General features: G+C 31.6%; 1 protein-coding gene across 6 annotated transcripts in view; it reads right to left on the bottom strand.

Moving 5' to 3' along the window:
- Nucleotides 1–17,762, bottom strand: part of CCDC171 (coiled-coil domain containing 171) — a 380,335-nt gene that overhangs the window by 109,467 nt on the left and 253,106 nt on the right. For 5 of the 6 annotated variants that reach the window (XM_050761632.1, XM_050761631.1, XM_050761629.1 and 2 more), the window contains 2 exons: nt 13,899–14,044; nt 11,792–11,846 (listed from right to left, as the gene is read on the bottom strand). In XM_050761632.1, coding sequence (XP_050617589.1) covers nt 11,792–11,846; nt 13,899–14,044 — 201 coding nt within the window. Of the gene's footprint in view, nt 1–11,791; nt 11,847–13,898; nt 14,045–17,762 lie in introns of those variants that run through there. The other variant, XR_007719876.1, reaches the window with a different exon arrangement.

Here is a 17,762-nt window from a genome sequence, read left to right on the forward strand (position 1 = left end):
GAAAAGAAAGTTTATTCAAAAAAATAATGACTGATAATTCCCCAAATCTGGGGAAGAAAATGAACATCCAAATCCAGGAAGCTTAATGAACCCTTAATAAGATGAAACTACAGAAATCCACACCAAAACACATGATAATCAAATTTTCAAAGACAAAGAGAATTTTGAAAGCAGCAAGAAGAAAATGACTCATTACAAACAAGGGAATTCCCTATTAAACTATCAATTGACTTTTTCAGCTCAAACTTTGCAAGCCAGAAAGGAGTAAGATGATGTATTCAAAGAGGTGAAAGGAAAAAAGAATGCTACCTAAGAACACTATACCTGGCAAAACTGTCCTTCGAAAATGAAGGAAACCTAAAAACTTCCCTGACAAAAGCTGAAGAAGTTCATCACTAACAGACTTGCCTTACAAGGAGCACTAAAGGCAGTTCTTCAAGTAGAAATAATAGAATGCTAAAACAGCAACACGATACCATAAGAAAGTATAAAACTCAAAGGTAACTATATAGATACACAGAATGCTTTATTACTCTAGTGGTGGTGGGTAAATCACTTTTATTTCTAATGTAAAAGTTAAAACACAAAAATATTAAAAACAACTATAAGTAAAAACTATGTGAATGGATACACCATATAGTAAATTGTGACATCAATAACAAAATATGAAGGGAGGAGGAGTAAAACTGTAGAGTTTTTGCACATGATTAAAGTTAAGTTGTTATCAACTTCAACTGTCATAACCATATTTTATATAAGCCCCAGGATAACTGGAAACAAAATACCCATATAAGTTGCACCAAAGTAAAAAATAAATTAATAAAAGCTTATCAACACAAAAAAATCAATAAAACACAAAGGATGAGAGCAAGGGAGAAAAATGAACTGAGAACTGTGCACTAAGGAACTCCAAAAGCTGTGGAACTCCAAAAATGAATGAACTATAAGACGAACAGAAAATGATGAACAGAATGGCAATAATAAATAATTTCCTATCAGTAATTACTTAAAATGTAAATAGACTTAACTTCTGATAAATAAATAGATTTAACTTCCAATAAAGAGACACAGAGTGGCTGAATGGATTAAAAAAAAAAACATGATCCAACTATATACTGTCTATGAGAAACTCATTTTAGATTTAAGGATGTGCATAGACTGAAAGTAAAGTGTTGGAAATAGATATTACATTAGTTACCATTTGGTAACCAAAAAAGAGTAGGAGTGAATATATTTGTATCATACAAAATAGATTAGAAGCCAAAAACTGTCAGGAGGGACAAAGAATAACATTATATAATAATATAAGAATACAGTCTCCAGGAACATATAACAATTTTAACAATTATATACACATATATATACACACATATACGTACACACACACACACCCCCCCTAACAACAGAGCACCTAAATATATAAAACAAACATTGGCAGAACTGAAGGGAATACAGACAGCAACACAGTAACAGTAGGAGACTTCATTACCCCACTTCCAATAATGGGGAGAATAACCAGTCAGAAAAAGAAATAGCAAACACAAACAACACTATAGACCAAATGAACCTAATGAACATATGTAGACCGTTCCAGTATACAGCAGCAGAACACGCATTCTTCTCAAGTGTACACAGATCATTTTCTAGGATATATCATATGTTAGGTGTCAAAACAAGTCTTAATAGATTTAAGAATATTAAAATCATACCAAGGTTTTTTTTCTGACTATAATGAAATGAAACCAGAAACAAAGTACAGAAGAAAAACTGGAAAATTCACAATATATAGAAAAAAAAAAACAAATTTTTGAACAACCAATGGCATAAGAAAGAAATCATTAGGAAAGTTAGAAAATATCTTGAGACAAATGAAAATGAAAATGAAATACAACATATCAAAACTTAAGAGACTCAGTGAAAGCAGCAGTAAGGGGAAACGTACAGCAGTAAACACCTACATTTAAAAAAAAAAAGAAATTTCTCAAATAAACGATTTAATTTTGGCACCTCAAGGAACGAGAAGAGGAACAAACTAAACCCAAAGTTAGCAGAAGGAAGGAAATAATTAAGATTAGAACAGGAAAAAAATAGAGAACAGAAAAACACAATAGAGAAAATCAGTAAAACTAACAGTTTGCATTTTGAAAAGATGAAATTTACAAACCTTTAGTAAGACTAGGAAAAAAAGATAAAACTAAAAAAAAAAAAAAAAAAAAAACACAAAGACGAGAAATTATAACTGATACCACAGAAATAAAAAGAATCATGACAGACTACTACGAACAATTATATGAAATACAGTAGATAATCTAGAAGAAATGGATAAATTCTAAGAAACATGCAACCTAATAAGAACGAATGATTAAAAAAAAAAAAAATAGAAATTCTTAAACAGAGGGTGGGTGTGGTGGCTTATACCTATAATCCCAGCACTTTGGTGGCCAAGGTGGGAGGAGTACTTGAGGCTAGGAGTTCAAGACACCCTGGGCAACACAGTGAGATGCTATCTCTACAAAAAAAATAACAATTTAAAAATTAGCAGGATTTGGTGGCATATGCCTGTAGTCCCAGCTACTTGGAGACTGAGGTAGGAGGATCTCTTGAGCCCAGGGGTTTGAGGCTGCAGTGAGCTATGAGTATGCCACTGCACACTCCAGCCTAGGCAACAAAGCAAGATACTGTCTCAAAACAAACAAACAAACAAACAAAAAAGAAAGAAAGAAAGACACAAAGATGGGGATGGGTTGGGGGGGAGGGAAGGAGGGAAAATCTTGAACTATTTAGTAAGGAGATTGATTCAGTAATCAAAAATCTTCTGACAAAGAAAAGCCCAGGACCAGGTGGCTTTACTGACGAATTCTATAAAACAATTAAATAATTAACATTAATGATTTTCAAACTCCTCCAAAAAACTTGAAAAGGAGGAAAAACTTCCAAATATATTTTATGAGACCAGCATTTTCCTGATACCAAAGCCAGACAAAGATATCACAAGAAAAAAAACTACAGGCCAATATCCCCAATGAATATAGATCCAAAACTCCTCACCAAAATATTAGCAACTGAATTCAAAAGCACAATTAAAGGATTAGGTGCCATTACAAAGTGGGATTTATCCCTGGGATGTAAGAATGGTTCAACATGCAAAAATCAATTGTGATACACAACATTAACAGAATGAAGGACAAAATTCGCACCATTATCTCAATAGATGCATACAAAGCATTTGATAAAATTGATAAAAATTCAATAGCCTTTCATGATAAAAACTCTCAACAAACTAGGAGTGGAAGAAAAGTACCTGAACACACCAAATGCCATATATGTAAAGTCCACAGCTAATATCACACTCAATGATTAAAAACTTAAAGCTTTTCCTCTAAAATCACGAACAAGGTAAGGAGGTCTGCTTTTACCACTTGTATTCAACGTTATCATTGAAATGTCCTAGGAAGCATGATTTGGCAAGAAAAATATGCCACTAAAAGCACAAGAAACAAAAATGAAAACAGACAAGTGAAACTACATCAAATGAAAAAGCTTCTGCATAGCAAAAAATAATAATAATCAATATAATGAAAAGGCAACCTATAGGATAAGAGAAAATACTTGCAAACCATATAAGGGGTTTAATTTCTAAAATAAAAGAGGTTAATTTCTTATAGCAAAAAGCAAAAAGAAACTAATGACCTGATTTTACAATGGGCTAAGAACTTGAATAGACATTTATCCAAAGAAGACATACAAATGGTCAACAGGTATATGAAAACATCCTCAATGTCACTATCATCAAGGAAATAAAAATCAAAACCACAGTGAGGTATCACCACATACCTATTAGGAGGACTATTATAAAAAAAATTTTTTAAAGACAAGTGTTGACAAAGATGTGGAGAAACTGGAACCCATGTACACAACAGCAAAGGAATGTAAAGTGGTGCAGATGCTATGGAAAAAAAGTACGGAGATTCCACAAAAAGTTAAAATTAGAACTACCACATATGATTCAGCAACCACTTATGGGTATTTATCTAAAAGAATTACAATAAGAATCTCTAAGAAATATATACAATCCCAAGTTCACTTCAGTACTATTTATGATAGTCAAGATCTAGAAACAACCTAAATGTCTATTGAGAGATAAATGAATACATAAAATATGGTATATATAGTCAATAAATATTACTCAGCTTTTAAAAGGAAGGAAATAATCAGCCTTTTAGAAGAAGGAAATCCTATGATATACAACAAAATGGATGAACCTTGAGGACATTATGCTAAGTGAAACAAACCATTCACAGAACAAATACTACATAATTCCACTTATATGACGTACCTAAAATAGTCAAACTCATGGAAAAGGAGAGTAGAACGGTGGTTACCAGGGGCTGGGGTCGGGGAGGGCAAAGTGGAGAGTTGTTAATGAATAGGTATAAAGCTTCAGTTATGCAAGATGGGTAAGTTCTGAAAGTCTGCTTTATAACACTGTACCTGTGGTTAACAATATTGTATTGCATAGTAAATATCCATTAAAAGGCTAGATCTTAGACTAACTGTTCTTACCACAATAAAATTAAAATTTTTTCTAATGAAGGAGAAACTAAGACATTTCAAGACAAGCAAAAGCTAAGGGAATTCACCACTAGATCTGCCCAATAAGAAATGCTAAAGGGAGTCCTGAAATGAAAGGATACTAGACAGTAACTCAAATTCACATGAAAAAATAAGGAACGCCAGCAAAGGTAACCATGTAGGGAAATATAAAAGTCAGTATTAATGTATGTTTGGTTTGTAACTCCTCTTTTTCTTCTATAGATTTAAAAGACAGCTATATAAAACAACCATTATAAACTATGTTGATGGGCACACAATATATAAGGATGTAATTTGTAACAATATGAAGAGAAAGGATGAAGCTATATAAAAGCAAAATTTTTAAACATAATTGGTACTACGTTGGCATTAATTCAAACAAGACTGTTTTGAATTAAGATGTTAATTGTAATCACCAAGGGTAACACTAAGAAAACAACTAAACATGTATAGTAAAATAAAAGAGAAGGGAATTAAAAAAATGGTATACTACCAAAGATCTATGTAACGCAGACAAGAAGGACTAGTAGAGGAACTGAGGAACAAAACAGATATAATACATGTAAATAAAATGGCAGAAGTCCTTCCTTATCATGATTATGTTAAATGTAAATTGATTTAAATATCCAATTGAAAGTCAGGAGTTAGCAAAATGAATGTTTTTCAAAACGTGATTCATTTGACACTGTCTATAATAGATTCATCTTAGATACAAAGACACAAATAGGTTAAAAGTGAAAAGACAGAAAAAGCCCACGCCAACAGTAACCAAGCGAGCTGGAGCGCCTCCACTAATATCAGACAAAAGACTTTAAGATCAAAATTATTGCAAGAAACAAAGACATCATATAATGATAAAAGAGTCAATCCATCAAGAAGATACAACAATTTCCACATAATCTCAAAATATATGAAGCAAAACTGACCAAATTGAAGAGGAAAAAGAGTTCAACAATAACATTTGGAGACTTTGACATCACGCTTTCACTAATGAATAGGACACCCAGACAAAAAACAATCAAGGCTTTAGAAGACTTGAACATCATAAACCAACTACACATAACAGACATATGTAGAACACTCTACCTAACAAAAGAATACATATTCTTTTAAAATGCACATTTAACATTCAGCAAGACAGACCATATTCTGGACCATACAACAAACTTTAACAAACTTAAAAAGAATAGAAATAAAACAAAGTATTTAAACCATATAAAATTAAATCATAATTCAATAGCAAAAAAAAGGTGTGGAAAATTTCCAAATATTCAGAAATTTATCAGCTCACTCTTAAATAATAAGTCAATGAAGAAATCATAGAAATTAGAAAATACTTTGAAATAGATGAATATAAAAAAATAATAAAACTTCTGAGATGCAGTGTAAGCTGCATCAGACAGAAATCTATAGCTGTAAATGTCTACATTAAAAAAGAAGAAAGATCTCAAATCAATAACCTAACCTTCCAGCTTGGAGCAAGTAAGAGAGAGACAGAGAGCACAAACTAAACCCAAAGCAAACAGAAGGAAGAAATAATAATGTTCTAGAGTAGAGATAATACAAAATAGAGAACAGAAAAACCATGGAGCAAATCAAGGAAACCAAAAGTTGAACCCTAAGAAGACAAATAATATTGACAAACCTTACCTAGACTAACCAAGGGAAAAGTTACTAAATTACTAAAATCAGAAATAGAATTGGGGACATTACTAATAACCTTACAGAAATAAAAACAATAATAAGATAATGAGCAATTGGGTATCAAGTCAGATAACTTAGATAAAACAAACCAATTCCTAGAAACACACAAACTACCAAAACTGACTGAAAAAGAAATAGAAAATATGAGTAGATCTATAACAAGAAAAGAATGAATCAGTATCAAAAACTTCCAGGTAAGAAAAGTTCAGGCCCAGAAAGTTTCACTGGTGAATTCTGCCAAATGTTTAAAGAATTAACACCAATCTCTCAAATTCTTGAAAAAAAATGAAGAGAAGGGAGCATTTCCTAACCTATTCTGAGGTATTACTTTGTCCTAAAGCCTGACAAAGATATCACAAAAGAAAACTACAGACCAATATGTCCTATGAATTTAGATGCAATAACCCTTAAAAAAAAAAAACTAAAAACCTAGCAAACCAAACCTAGCAGCATATTCAAAATATCATACACCATAACCAAGTGAGATTTATCCCAGGAACACAATGGTGTTCAACATACATAAATCATGCTAGGTAGTACAAAACATCAGTAGGATGAAGGAAGGGAGGCACAACATGATCATCTCAACTGATGCAGAAAAAGAAAAGCATTTGATAAAACTCAACGTCTTTTCATGATAAAAAAAAAAAAAACACTCAAAAAACTAGGAACGGAAGAGCACTTTCTCAAACTGATAAAGGGGATCTATGAAAAAACCCACAGCTAATATCATGCTCAATGGTGTAAGACCAAAAACTTTCCCCTTAAGATTAAGAAGAAAACAAAGGTGTCTGCTCTCAACATGTCTATTCAACACCATACTGGATGTTCCAGTCAGATAATTAGATAAGGAAAAGAAACTAAAGGCATCCAAATTAGAAAGAACTAAGTAAAACTATATTCACAGATAACACAATCTTACATGTAGAAAATCCTACAGAAGCTATACATGCACACAAAAACTACTAGAGTTAATAAATTCAGCAGTTTTTTAGGAGACAAGATGAACACATAAAAGATAAACATACAAAAATCAGTTGTACTTCTGCACACCAGCAATTAAGAATAAAAAATTAGACTTAAGAAAACAGTTCCATTTAAAATAGCATTGCAAATTATAAAATAAAGAATAAACTTAACCAAGAAGATGCATAACTTGTACACTGAAAACCACTAAACACTGTTGAGAGAAATTAAAGAAGATCTAAGTAAGTAGAAAGGCATTCTCTGTTCATGAATTGCAAGACTTAATATTGTTAAGATGACAATACTCCCCAAATTGATTTATAAATTCACCATAGCAGCTTTCAAAATTCCATTGCCGCCTTCTGCAGAAATGGACAAGCTGATCCCAAAATTCACATGGAACTGTATGAGAGAACTTGAATAGTCAAAACTATCTTGAGACCTCAAAATCTCACATTTCTCAATTTCAAAACTTAATAGAAAACACAGTCATCAAAACTCGTGGTACTGATATGAAGAGAGACATACAATTCAATGGAATAGAATTGAGAGTCCAGAAATAAACCTATACATCTATAGTCAACTGATTTTCAAGAGGAATATGAATGATTCAACATGATCATTCAATGGGAAAAGAACAGTCTTTTCAACAAATAGTGCTGGAATAATGGGACTGCCATATAAAAGAATGAAGTTGGGCCTTTACATGATAGAATATATAAAATCAATTTTATATAGACTAAAGACCTAAATGTAAGAGCTAAAACTATACAATTCTTAGAATAAAACACAGGGGAAAGCTTCATGACTTTGCATTTGGACATGGATTCTTAGATATGCCAAACACACAAGCAGCAGCAAGAAAAAAAAATTAGATTTCATCAAATTGTAAAACTTCTGTTCACCAAAGGACACTATCTAAATATAAGGTAAAAAGACAACCTACATGATGGGAGAAAATGTTTTCAAATCATATATATAACAAGATTCTAGTATCCAGAATATGCAAAGAACTCTTAAAACTCAACAACAAAAAGACAATCAACCCGATTTAAAAATGGGCAAAGGATGTGAGGAGACATTACTCCAAAGAAGACAAATAATCAATAATCACATGAAAACATGTTCAACATTGTTAGTCATTAGGAAAATGCAAATCAAAAACCACAGTGAGATACTATATAATAGCCACTAGGATGGCCATTAACAAAAATTGAAACTAACAAGTGTGAGCAAGGATGTGGAAAAATTAGAATGCTTATCCATAATGGTGCAGATTTAAAATGGTGCAGTCACTGTGGAAAACAGTTTTGTGGTTCCTCAAAAAGTTATCAAAGTATTGTTATATGATCCAGCAGTTCCACTGCTAGCTACATACCTAAGAGAAGTGAAAACAGACCTTCAAACAAAAATTTTTACACAAAATTTCACAACAGCATTCACTATTCATAATACCCAAGAAGAGGAAACAATCCAGTGTCCATCAGCTGATGAATGCCTAAACAAAATGTGGTATAACTATACAATGGCATATTATTCAGCCATAAAAGGGAATGATGTATCAATAAATGCCACAACATGAATGACCTTTGAATAAATTATGCTAAATGAAAGAAGCCAGACATCTAAAACCACATATTGTATTATTCCATTTACATGAAATGTCCAGAACAGGAAAATCCATAGAGACAGAAGGCAGGTCAGTGTTTGCCAGGATGTAGGGGAAAGGGATATAAGAAATAATTGCTTCTTGGGTACTGGGTTTCTTTTGGAGCGATGCAAACGTTCCAGAATTAGCTGTGATGGGTGCACATACTGAAAGCCACTGAACTGCGCACTTTAAAATGGTTAAGCTGGAGAGTTTTTTCAAAACAAGTTCAACAGTTTTGGATTTTCCAAAAAAATAAAAAGCAGCCAAAATTTCAACTCAAGAGAGAAGGGTGTGTTTTTAAAAATGCAACTCATGAAAAGTTATGATGATTTTGTTTCTTCTTGTTCTTATGTTTCTTATCTCCAATACCTTCAAATTGGCCCACCCAAAACAGTGTATTATAAAATTAAGTTCTGACCTACATTAAAAATGGGCATAAAAATATATATCTAAATGAAATTAATATAAAACTTACATTTCTTTGGAAAAAAACTATGTTTTTTAACTGAAATGACTGACCTTCCTTATTAAATAGTTACCAGTCCCAAATGGAATTTTGAAAATAATATCTAACCAACTGTTCTGTGTAATACAGTTGTAGTATTTGAAAAGTTGAATGAAATGTGTTGCTTAAAAGCTAACAAGTATAAACCAAATGTAATTGTTTTTCCTAAAAACAAATATGTTCAGGTAAGTTCCTTAACATCCAAGAAAAGAAATGATGTCTGCAGGAAAACAAGTTCTTTCTTCTATTTGATTAGTGTCAGATGTTACTATTAAAGTTCAACTCAGTGGGTAAGACTTAGTTTTATTCTAGAATGAATGGTTCCAATCTTGAAAACACGTATGTTTAAAACAGTAAGAAATATAAATACTCATACTATTTTACTATGCACAGTAAACTTTGCTAAAGAGTTTGGATGTATCCATATTGATTTTTACCATCCTGTGAAAGAGCCTGGACCCTCCTTCCACACTACTCTTTGTTTCATCAAAGACAGCAAAATGCCAATGGAAAGTCCAAGGCAGCCAGAAAAATAAACCTATTGAACTCTGGCATGAAGACAGGTGGGCGTGCATCTTCCTGAGACCTTCAGAGGACTCTCTGGGCCACCTCCTTATCACTCATTCATTCTCACTCATACCTCACAGAAAAGAGAATTATCTCCAATTATCTTTCCTAAGTTTTCACTTCAAGCTTGAAAAGTAATTGATAATTTTAAAACCACTATATTAATAGAATTTTCTAAAGACATAAATCAAAATAATTAACTACTAAATCTGAAGAGAGAAAAAGCCATAAAGCAAAAGTAAATCTACAATGGCTATAGACCAGCTTTACAGACCGCTTTCTTTCCGTATGACACAAAAATCAAAAGATGAACTACAACTGAAGAACTGTATGATTCTAATCATCCTGTTGCAATCAGTCTTTATCATATTTAAATGATATATTTTGCCATTTTCATAAGAAAAGAAGAAGGTACAACATTTACATTTCACGTTGGTGATGGTTTTTCCCTGATGTCAAAGTTCATTCCCCAAGTTAGCTGCTGTCTAACTTTTTTTTCCTCCAACTGGGATGATGAAAAAACCAACTGGATTTCAAAGTCAACATTAACTATATAAAAGGGTGTGCCATGTATATGACGTAATTGACTTTTCTATCTACCAAGTTCAAAAAAAACACCAAAGATGTCTCTTTCACTGCAAATCTAAATTACAGATTTGTGGCACATATAAATTTAATGTGACTATATTTAGACTACGCTGACTAGCTAAACTTTTTTAAATGGGAAGGGGGAGAAATCATAGTTTCAAAGAAGCTTAGGAAATAGCACTCAGATAATTTTTCTTTTCCAAAATACTTTTGTTGACATGAAATAATGCTGGTCACTTTCAAAATAGAAAAGAATACAGGGGCCCGTTGTTTTTAAAATGTTAAAATGCATTAACTATTAGTTTGCTAATTTTTATTTAATATGCCCTTCAAAAAGTTAGTTTTAGGGTATTTTAAGTGACTTATAAAATGATATTATATAAAAAACTGATTTACAAGGTTATTCTAAATATGATTCATTCATAAACTCCATGTATCTTTAAAGTACTTAATGTTTGCATTTCCAATAATTTGCCTATCAGACAGTAGCAGAAACACATAAATAATGTTTCTCTGCTTTTGAATGATGAAATAATGAACATATCTTTCAGTGCAGAGTGGAGTGCTAACAAAACACATGGTCAGTAAATATATTATGTTTTTACAAATATCATAGTACTTTTATTATGCTGTTCATCACTGCAAATTAACACTCAGAGTTTATCATACAGGAGTAATCAAATTTGAAAACAATAGAATATATTAAATAATTAAATTTCTACTTTAAGAATATATTCTTACAAGTAAGAAAGAAAATTTCAATTTGAATAACATTACTACCTAGTTTACATATATGAGTATTACTAAATAAAATACATGTTTCTCTCCATACATATATATATATATATATATAGGACTGTTGGTTTAAGAGTGGTAAGAGGTTAGACAGTGTGGTCAAACATTTTATCATTATGAGACATATAAGAATCTTAATGACCTCTGCTTTGTTCAGCAAAGACCGCAAATAATTCCAAGTACAATTACACCAGTTTGGGGAAACCACTATTTTCATAGTCTTATTAAATATATAAAGTGAATTCTGAAAAAAGCATGCAATATAGCACTATGTAATGGAAATTTCCAGTCATCTGCATAGCATCTTTTTGTTAATTTATTTTTTTAAGTTACAAAATGAATTAAAGAACTTTGTGGCTAATAAAAATAATGACTAGGTGTCATGATACAAATTGAACATTACTAAAGAAAAATTACAGTACCTTGTGAAGCGTATTTTCTATTGCTCTCATGTGATTTGCAACACATTCTTTGTCTCTAGAAAAAATAAAAGAAAGATTAAGTGTTAGTAAAACTCAAACCTTACTACAACTGTTACACATTTTAGTATAAGTCACTAGTATTAAAAAATAAGGGTCTGATATCATTGTTCTCCTTTTTTTTTTTATTTATTTTACCTTTTTAAATTTCGATTTTTAATTCATTGTCCTCCTTTTAAATGTACAAAAACTAACCACATTCACTGATATATTTCCACATTTAACACATATCTTAAATTTTGTTGCCTGTCCTAAATCGGGGTAGGGGAGAATAAAAAGGTAAAAAAGTGAAAAACAAAGAAAAAAAATTACAATTACATTATTGATCATTTAAAAAGTGCTGTAAATGGTAAAACTTCATTCTTCTATTTCTAATGAAAAAGACTTTAAAAATCTTAGTGATGGGGATATATAATAAATGACCATACTATGCAAAATAGTATTTTCCTTTCTACACAGTCTTTTTATGCTATAATAATTACACAGAAAACTCCTCCGTGACTTGTCTAGGAATATGCAAAGTTACTAGTTTCTCCTATCAGCCTAGTATATTGAATTTAGCCTTCATAATGAAATAAAAAGTTTGAATGAAAATACTGAAGATAAAAATCTAATTGTAAATTGAAATTGAAAACTGTAAATAATGTATTAGTTCTCCAGATTTCAAATTAGCTTTCTTTAGTTTTATAAAAACATGTGCCCATGGTCACAGATCATAGACATGTCAAAATACTGAATTAGCAGCCCTGTTTTGAAAATACAATTTGAATCTGGAGGTTTTATTAGCCTATTTTCATTCATCTCAGAATTTTCTCAGTGCTATAAGACTTACTGGAAATTACCTGGGCTAAGCCTCTCATTTGACATGATGAAACTGGGAGTGAACAATAACAAAAAAACTGATTCAGTCAAACTTATATTTTAAAAAATGACAAAAACATACACCTTATATGGTGGTGCATCATTAAATTGCTTAACAATTTCCCAAAAACCTCTCAGTGGTTATTCAAATATGCCAATATTTTGGCCTTGTGTCAATTCATGTTTTCATTATGTTTGAGCAATGTCACAAACCCAGTGGCAAAGCTTATGAATATCTGAAGATTGCGGATTCCTCGTTCAGTGACTTATACACATTCTGTAGTTTACAGACTACATTCATATTTGATGATATTTTATGCTTAAGAGTTTCTCTCAAAAAATATTTAATAAACATATATTTTTGCAAGTAAAGAAATTCAGAATTCTAAAGTTAGAAAACACTGAGTTTATCAAAATTAGATGTTTCTTTATTCCTTGAAAATAGATTTTCTTTAAGCCACGCTGTTGCACAAAGAACTGTCTTAAAGTATTCCATGAAATTTGATATGAGGAACAAATAAAAATGCCCAAGAGAACTGTTCAATGTGAACTTCATAATGTATGTCAACTTGATTACCTGGTTTCAAAAAAAAAGGAAAGACATTTTCATCACATTTACATAGTGGTCTACTCTGAAAACTGTATGTTTTTCTACTTAAAATATTAGAATATACAGCTATAAAAATTAAATGAGTTTTCATGATCAATGTTTTATTGTATTTTTTAAATGCTATGATACATATGCTGATTGTATGCTAACATTTCTTTATGGAAATATTACTTGCAATATTAGTATATAATAATATATGCAGAGCAAACTTTCAGAGAGAGTGAGGCAGAAGAGAATAGGAATGTATAACAGAAGATACTATGAAAAACTTATAAATAGAGTCTTACATTTCACATTAATAAAACATAGTTTCTAACACGTAACACTACAACGGAGCCCAAAATAAGCATAATTAGAGGTTTTATAGAAGCTTATACTTTTCTGAGGTTTCTCAATAAAATATACATTTAGTATGTTAAGAGTTTTTCTTTTTTGAGGATATATCAGAGAATTTCAAAGAAAGACAGCTGTACTTTTGTTTTCTAACACTGTATTATCCAGGGCTAAAACCCGGAGCATGAAAGTAAGAATTGATCTTTTGTCTGTTTTAAGTGATCTCCCCAAGGTCCAAATGCTCACTTGGCTGCCATGCGGAGGGCACTCTCTGCATCATGGATGTTCTCCTCTAGTCGACGCTTGTCCTGCTCCAGCTGGGTAAGATGTCTATTGAGCTGACGCAGAGATTGATCTTTTCTTCTCAGCTCCATCTTTGCCTCGGAGAGACTCTGCAAGCAGACAGAAAACAGAGTTACTTGTCAGCCCTGATAATTAACTTCAATTTATGCCATAGGCTATTAAACAAAGAAGAATACAGACTGACTGAGAAGTAGACTTGGGTCATTACACATCAAAGTTTAACAAATTTTCTGCAAAAATTTTATATACTTACTAATTAGAAATGATAGAACTGATAAGATTTTGGAAAATGTTTGGTTACAAAATACAGTTCCATTTTATTTTTTAAAATACTGCAAGGCAAATAAATTGTATTCTTACTAAAAATAATCTGATTATAAAAATCTCAAGTTGTACTTTCTTTTAATGATGAAAAAATAAAGTTTTCAGGGTAGAAAGCACATGAAATTTAGAGTCAATTTTATTCTAAATAGAACTAGAGTTAAGAACTATCATATGCCCAAACTATGCATGTGATTGAGAAAATGATAGACCAGGATATCTATAAGAAAATGGTAAACCCAAGATGAAACAGTACCACCACTGTCTTTATAAATACATAGTTAGGTGGCTACAGACATTTCAGCAAACAAACAAATTGGACTCCAAAATAAAATTCACTTGCTTCCCAGTAAATAACTCTTACATCAAGGATCGCAACACAAATAGGATCAACATGTTTTAACTAATAAAGTTATAAATAATACTTGCATTCAGAATTATTTGTGTTCTATAAATATTTTCTTAGTCACAGAAGTACAAAATCTGTTGATTTATATTTGCTATCTACTTTAATTTGAAATATTTACTTAGCGCAAAAATTTCAAGATGCAATTGCACAACTTTATATTGCAGGCTTAGAATCAGAAGCTCACAATTGAGTGAAGTATTTTCTAGACCTCACTTAAAATTCTAGGATGCAAAATAGTACCGGGATCAGAGGATCACTTAACTCTAAAAATCTTCTTACTCCTTTGCCTAAAACATTTCTAGAGTAACCTTATCAAACAGTTTTTGATTAAATTTGTTGGATGGTGAGCTAAATAATTGACTGCATACACATAATTTTTTCTTCTTGCTCAGTTTAGCCACACATTAACACCCACACTGTGCTTCAAAAACCTAGTAAAGAATAAACAAAAATATTATAATTTCATGTGTAAAACTCTTCTAACAGTATTCTTTCAGTGCATTCACAATGGGTAGTATTAAAAAAATGAATAGTATAAAAACTTAAGCCGTGTACATGCTAAACCAATCAATTCCCTCTAACTGCTGGTGAATTGAAAGCCATCATCAGTCAAACCAGGTATTTTAAAACATTAAAAGTTTTAAAATTCACTTTTCAAATAGTCAAGTTACTGTCAAACAAATATAAATCAAAAAATTAAACAAACTATGACCACTTATGAGACATTGTATTTTGTTTTAAATCTTCACTATTAACAGATCTTCACACACGTTGCACCACAGAAATAGTCACTGATTCAAACCAACTTTAAAAACATGGCAAAGAATAAATTTTTAAAACCACACTAAACCTACTAATTTTGCGCCAATGCTAAGATAAATGCACTAAAGCATCATGAACTTTCTTTATTTAAAAAAGTAAAATCCTTTTGAGTTCCTTTTAAAGTCAGCATTTCTGACATCTTTCAAGCAACAAAAAAAAACAATTTTTCAAATATGAAGATCAAACTAATGGTCCACCACCAGTTATGGATAAAGCTTGAATTCTTCCAACAAAAACAATACACTTGTGCCAATCCATTCAAATTCTTCTGCTCAGTAACTCTTATGACTAGAGGTGCATATTTGTGAGGGGACTATCCAGCATTCAGTATATTATCTCTAACCTTAACCAGACTGAAGCTTGCTGATCCAATCTGAGGGAATCCATGACTTTGAAACCCACACTTGACTTTTCAACCATCCTATCATATCCTTTCAAAGAACATATAACTCATAACATTAGAATTTCTACTACATAGCTAAATCTTCTCGTTTCCATTCTTTCATTTTCATGTCTCAGGGGCAAATGACAGGAGTCACCAAACTCTTCTAAAGCTTACACTATTTCAAGGGCATAGAAAAGAAACAAAAAGTGGTATAAACAAAGTGATATAATTCACACTTCCTTGAGTACGAAAACAAAAAGATAATATAGTTTTTTGGAAAAAAAGATCATAACTTACAGAATTCTCATTTGAAAAGAGGAGAATGACATCATGAAATACATCAGTGGGCCCTAAGATTGAGGGGGATGGGTATAAAACACCAAGACATAAACCACAATTCAAGAATATGTCTTTTCCCTAATACCTAACCTTTTTTAAATAACAAAAACAGAATATTTAAAAATCCTAACACTGAGCTTTAAAGAAAAATACATTTGAGTACATATATATGTACATATCACATATATATTTACAAATATATATCCATATATCACATATAATTTTAAATTCAGCTTTTCTTTTCTCCTGTTCAGATTGATCTAATTAAAACCCATGATAAACTTTATGGACTCTAATATTTCCAACTGAATGACTGAAACCGAGAGGGTGCGCCTCTAGGCAGCAAGGCAACAATGATAAGCAGCAGGTTAGCCACTAATTTCTCAACCAGGGTAGATTGTGAAAGTGTGATGTTCTGATATCCAAGAAACTGTTCAGGAGAGAATAGGATAAATCAAGTTTAATAACTCTGCTCCTAATTGTTCCCCCAATGCTCAACTCTAATTACTTGGAGAACTCTCCTGACTGTCACCTGATATTAAGTTGTTGGAGGCTGAGCCTGGAACAGCGAGATAATCAATAAACATTTAGTGGGGAGAAGAATGAAGATCCTGTTAAGCAGTGGGAACCTGCAGCACCCAAAGCCCTTCTGCTCATGAGAAAACCTATGGGACAGCCATAGTGATTGCAAAGCAATAATCCAAAGCACTGTTTTTAGGCCTTGAGGCCTTTAAGCAACAGTACATTTGAGGAAAAAAGGTTAACACGGTCACCCTAATTACAGCCCACTTTCACATACTTCATATATAAGTGAAGACAAGCCAATTAGGTAGAAAGGAAGATAAGGGAAGTTTTATTTGTATACTAATTAAACCCCTGATGAAATTAAAGGAAAAACATACAGCTCTGTAATTGTGTCTGAGAAAGGTCACTTCAGGTTCAGTTATCAGAACAGCACAGCCTTGAGATATTTCACTTAATCCACAATACAGCCCTCATTTTGTACTCAGGTCTTAATATTTACCAAGAAAAAAAATTCAAAGCCTGATATGAATTTATCTTTAAACAGTGTTGTGAACAATTTTAGCTGTTAGAAAGTTAAGGCTAGATATGATAACAAGCGTCTTTTAAAGAGCAGAAAAAAATATTCTACCTACACAAGAACCAATGTCAAAATATTATTTATCAAAGATTTCCAGTTTTCATTTTAAATCCAAAATGTTTTAAAGTGAATTTTTACAATGGTATTCCAAAATGACTGTATTTCAAAAGCTATTATATAATATCTTTATTGCATTTCTTTTTAGATAATGATGTCATTGCTTACCTTCATTTTCTCTGTTAAGGAAAAAAAACAATGCTTTCACTTAACTACTCCTATAAGAAAATACTAACATTTTATTGTTTCCCGAAATGATCATGAAAAGTTATTTACTATTAATAAAAGCTGGCAAGAAAAGTATGGATACAAAGGAAGTAGTCAAGTATAGGAAAAGCTTAGGAATAGAATACATGGTAGATGTGAAAATTA

Source organism: Macaca thibetana, chromosome 15, assembly GCF_024542745.1.
Source record: "Macaca thibetana thibetana isolate TM-01 chromosome 15, ASM2454274v1, whole genome shotgun sequence".
Taxonomy (NCBI): Eukaryota; Metazoa; Chordata; class Mammalia; order Primates; family Cercopithecidae; genus Macaca; species Macaca thibetana.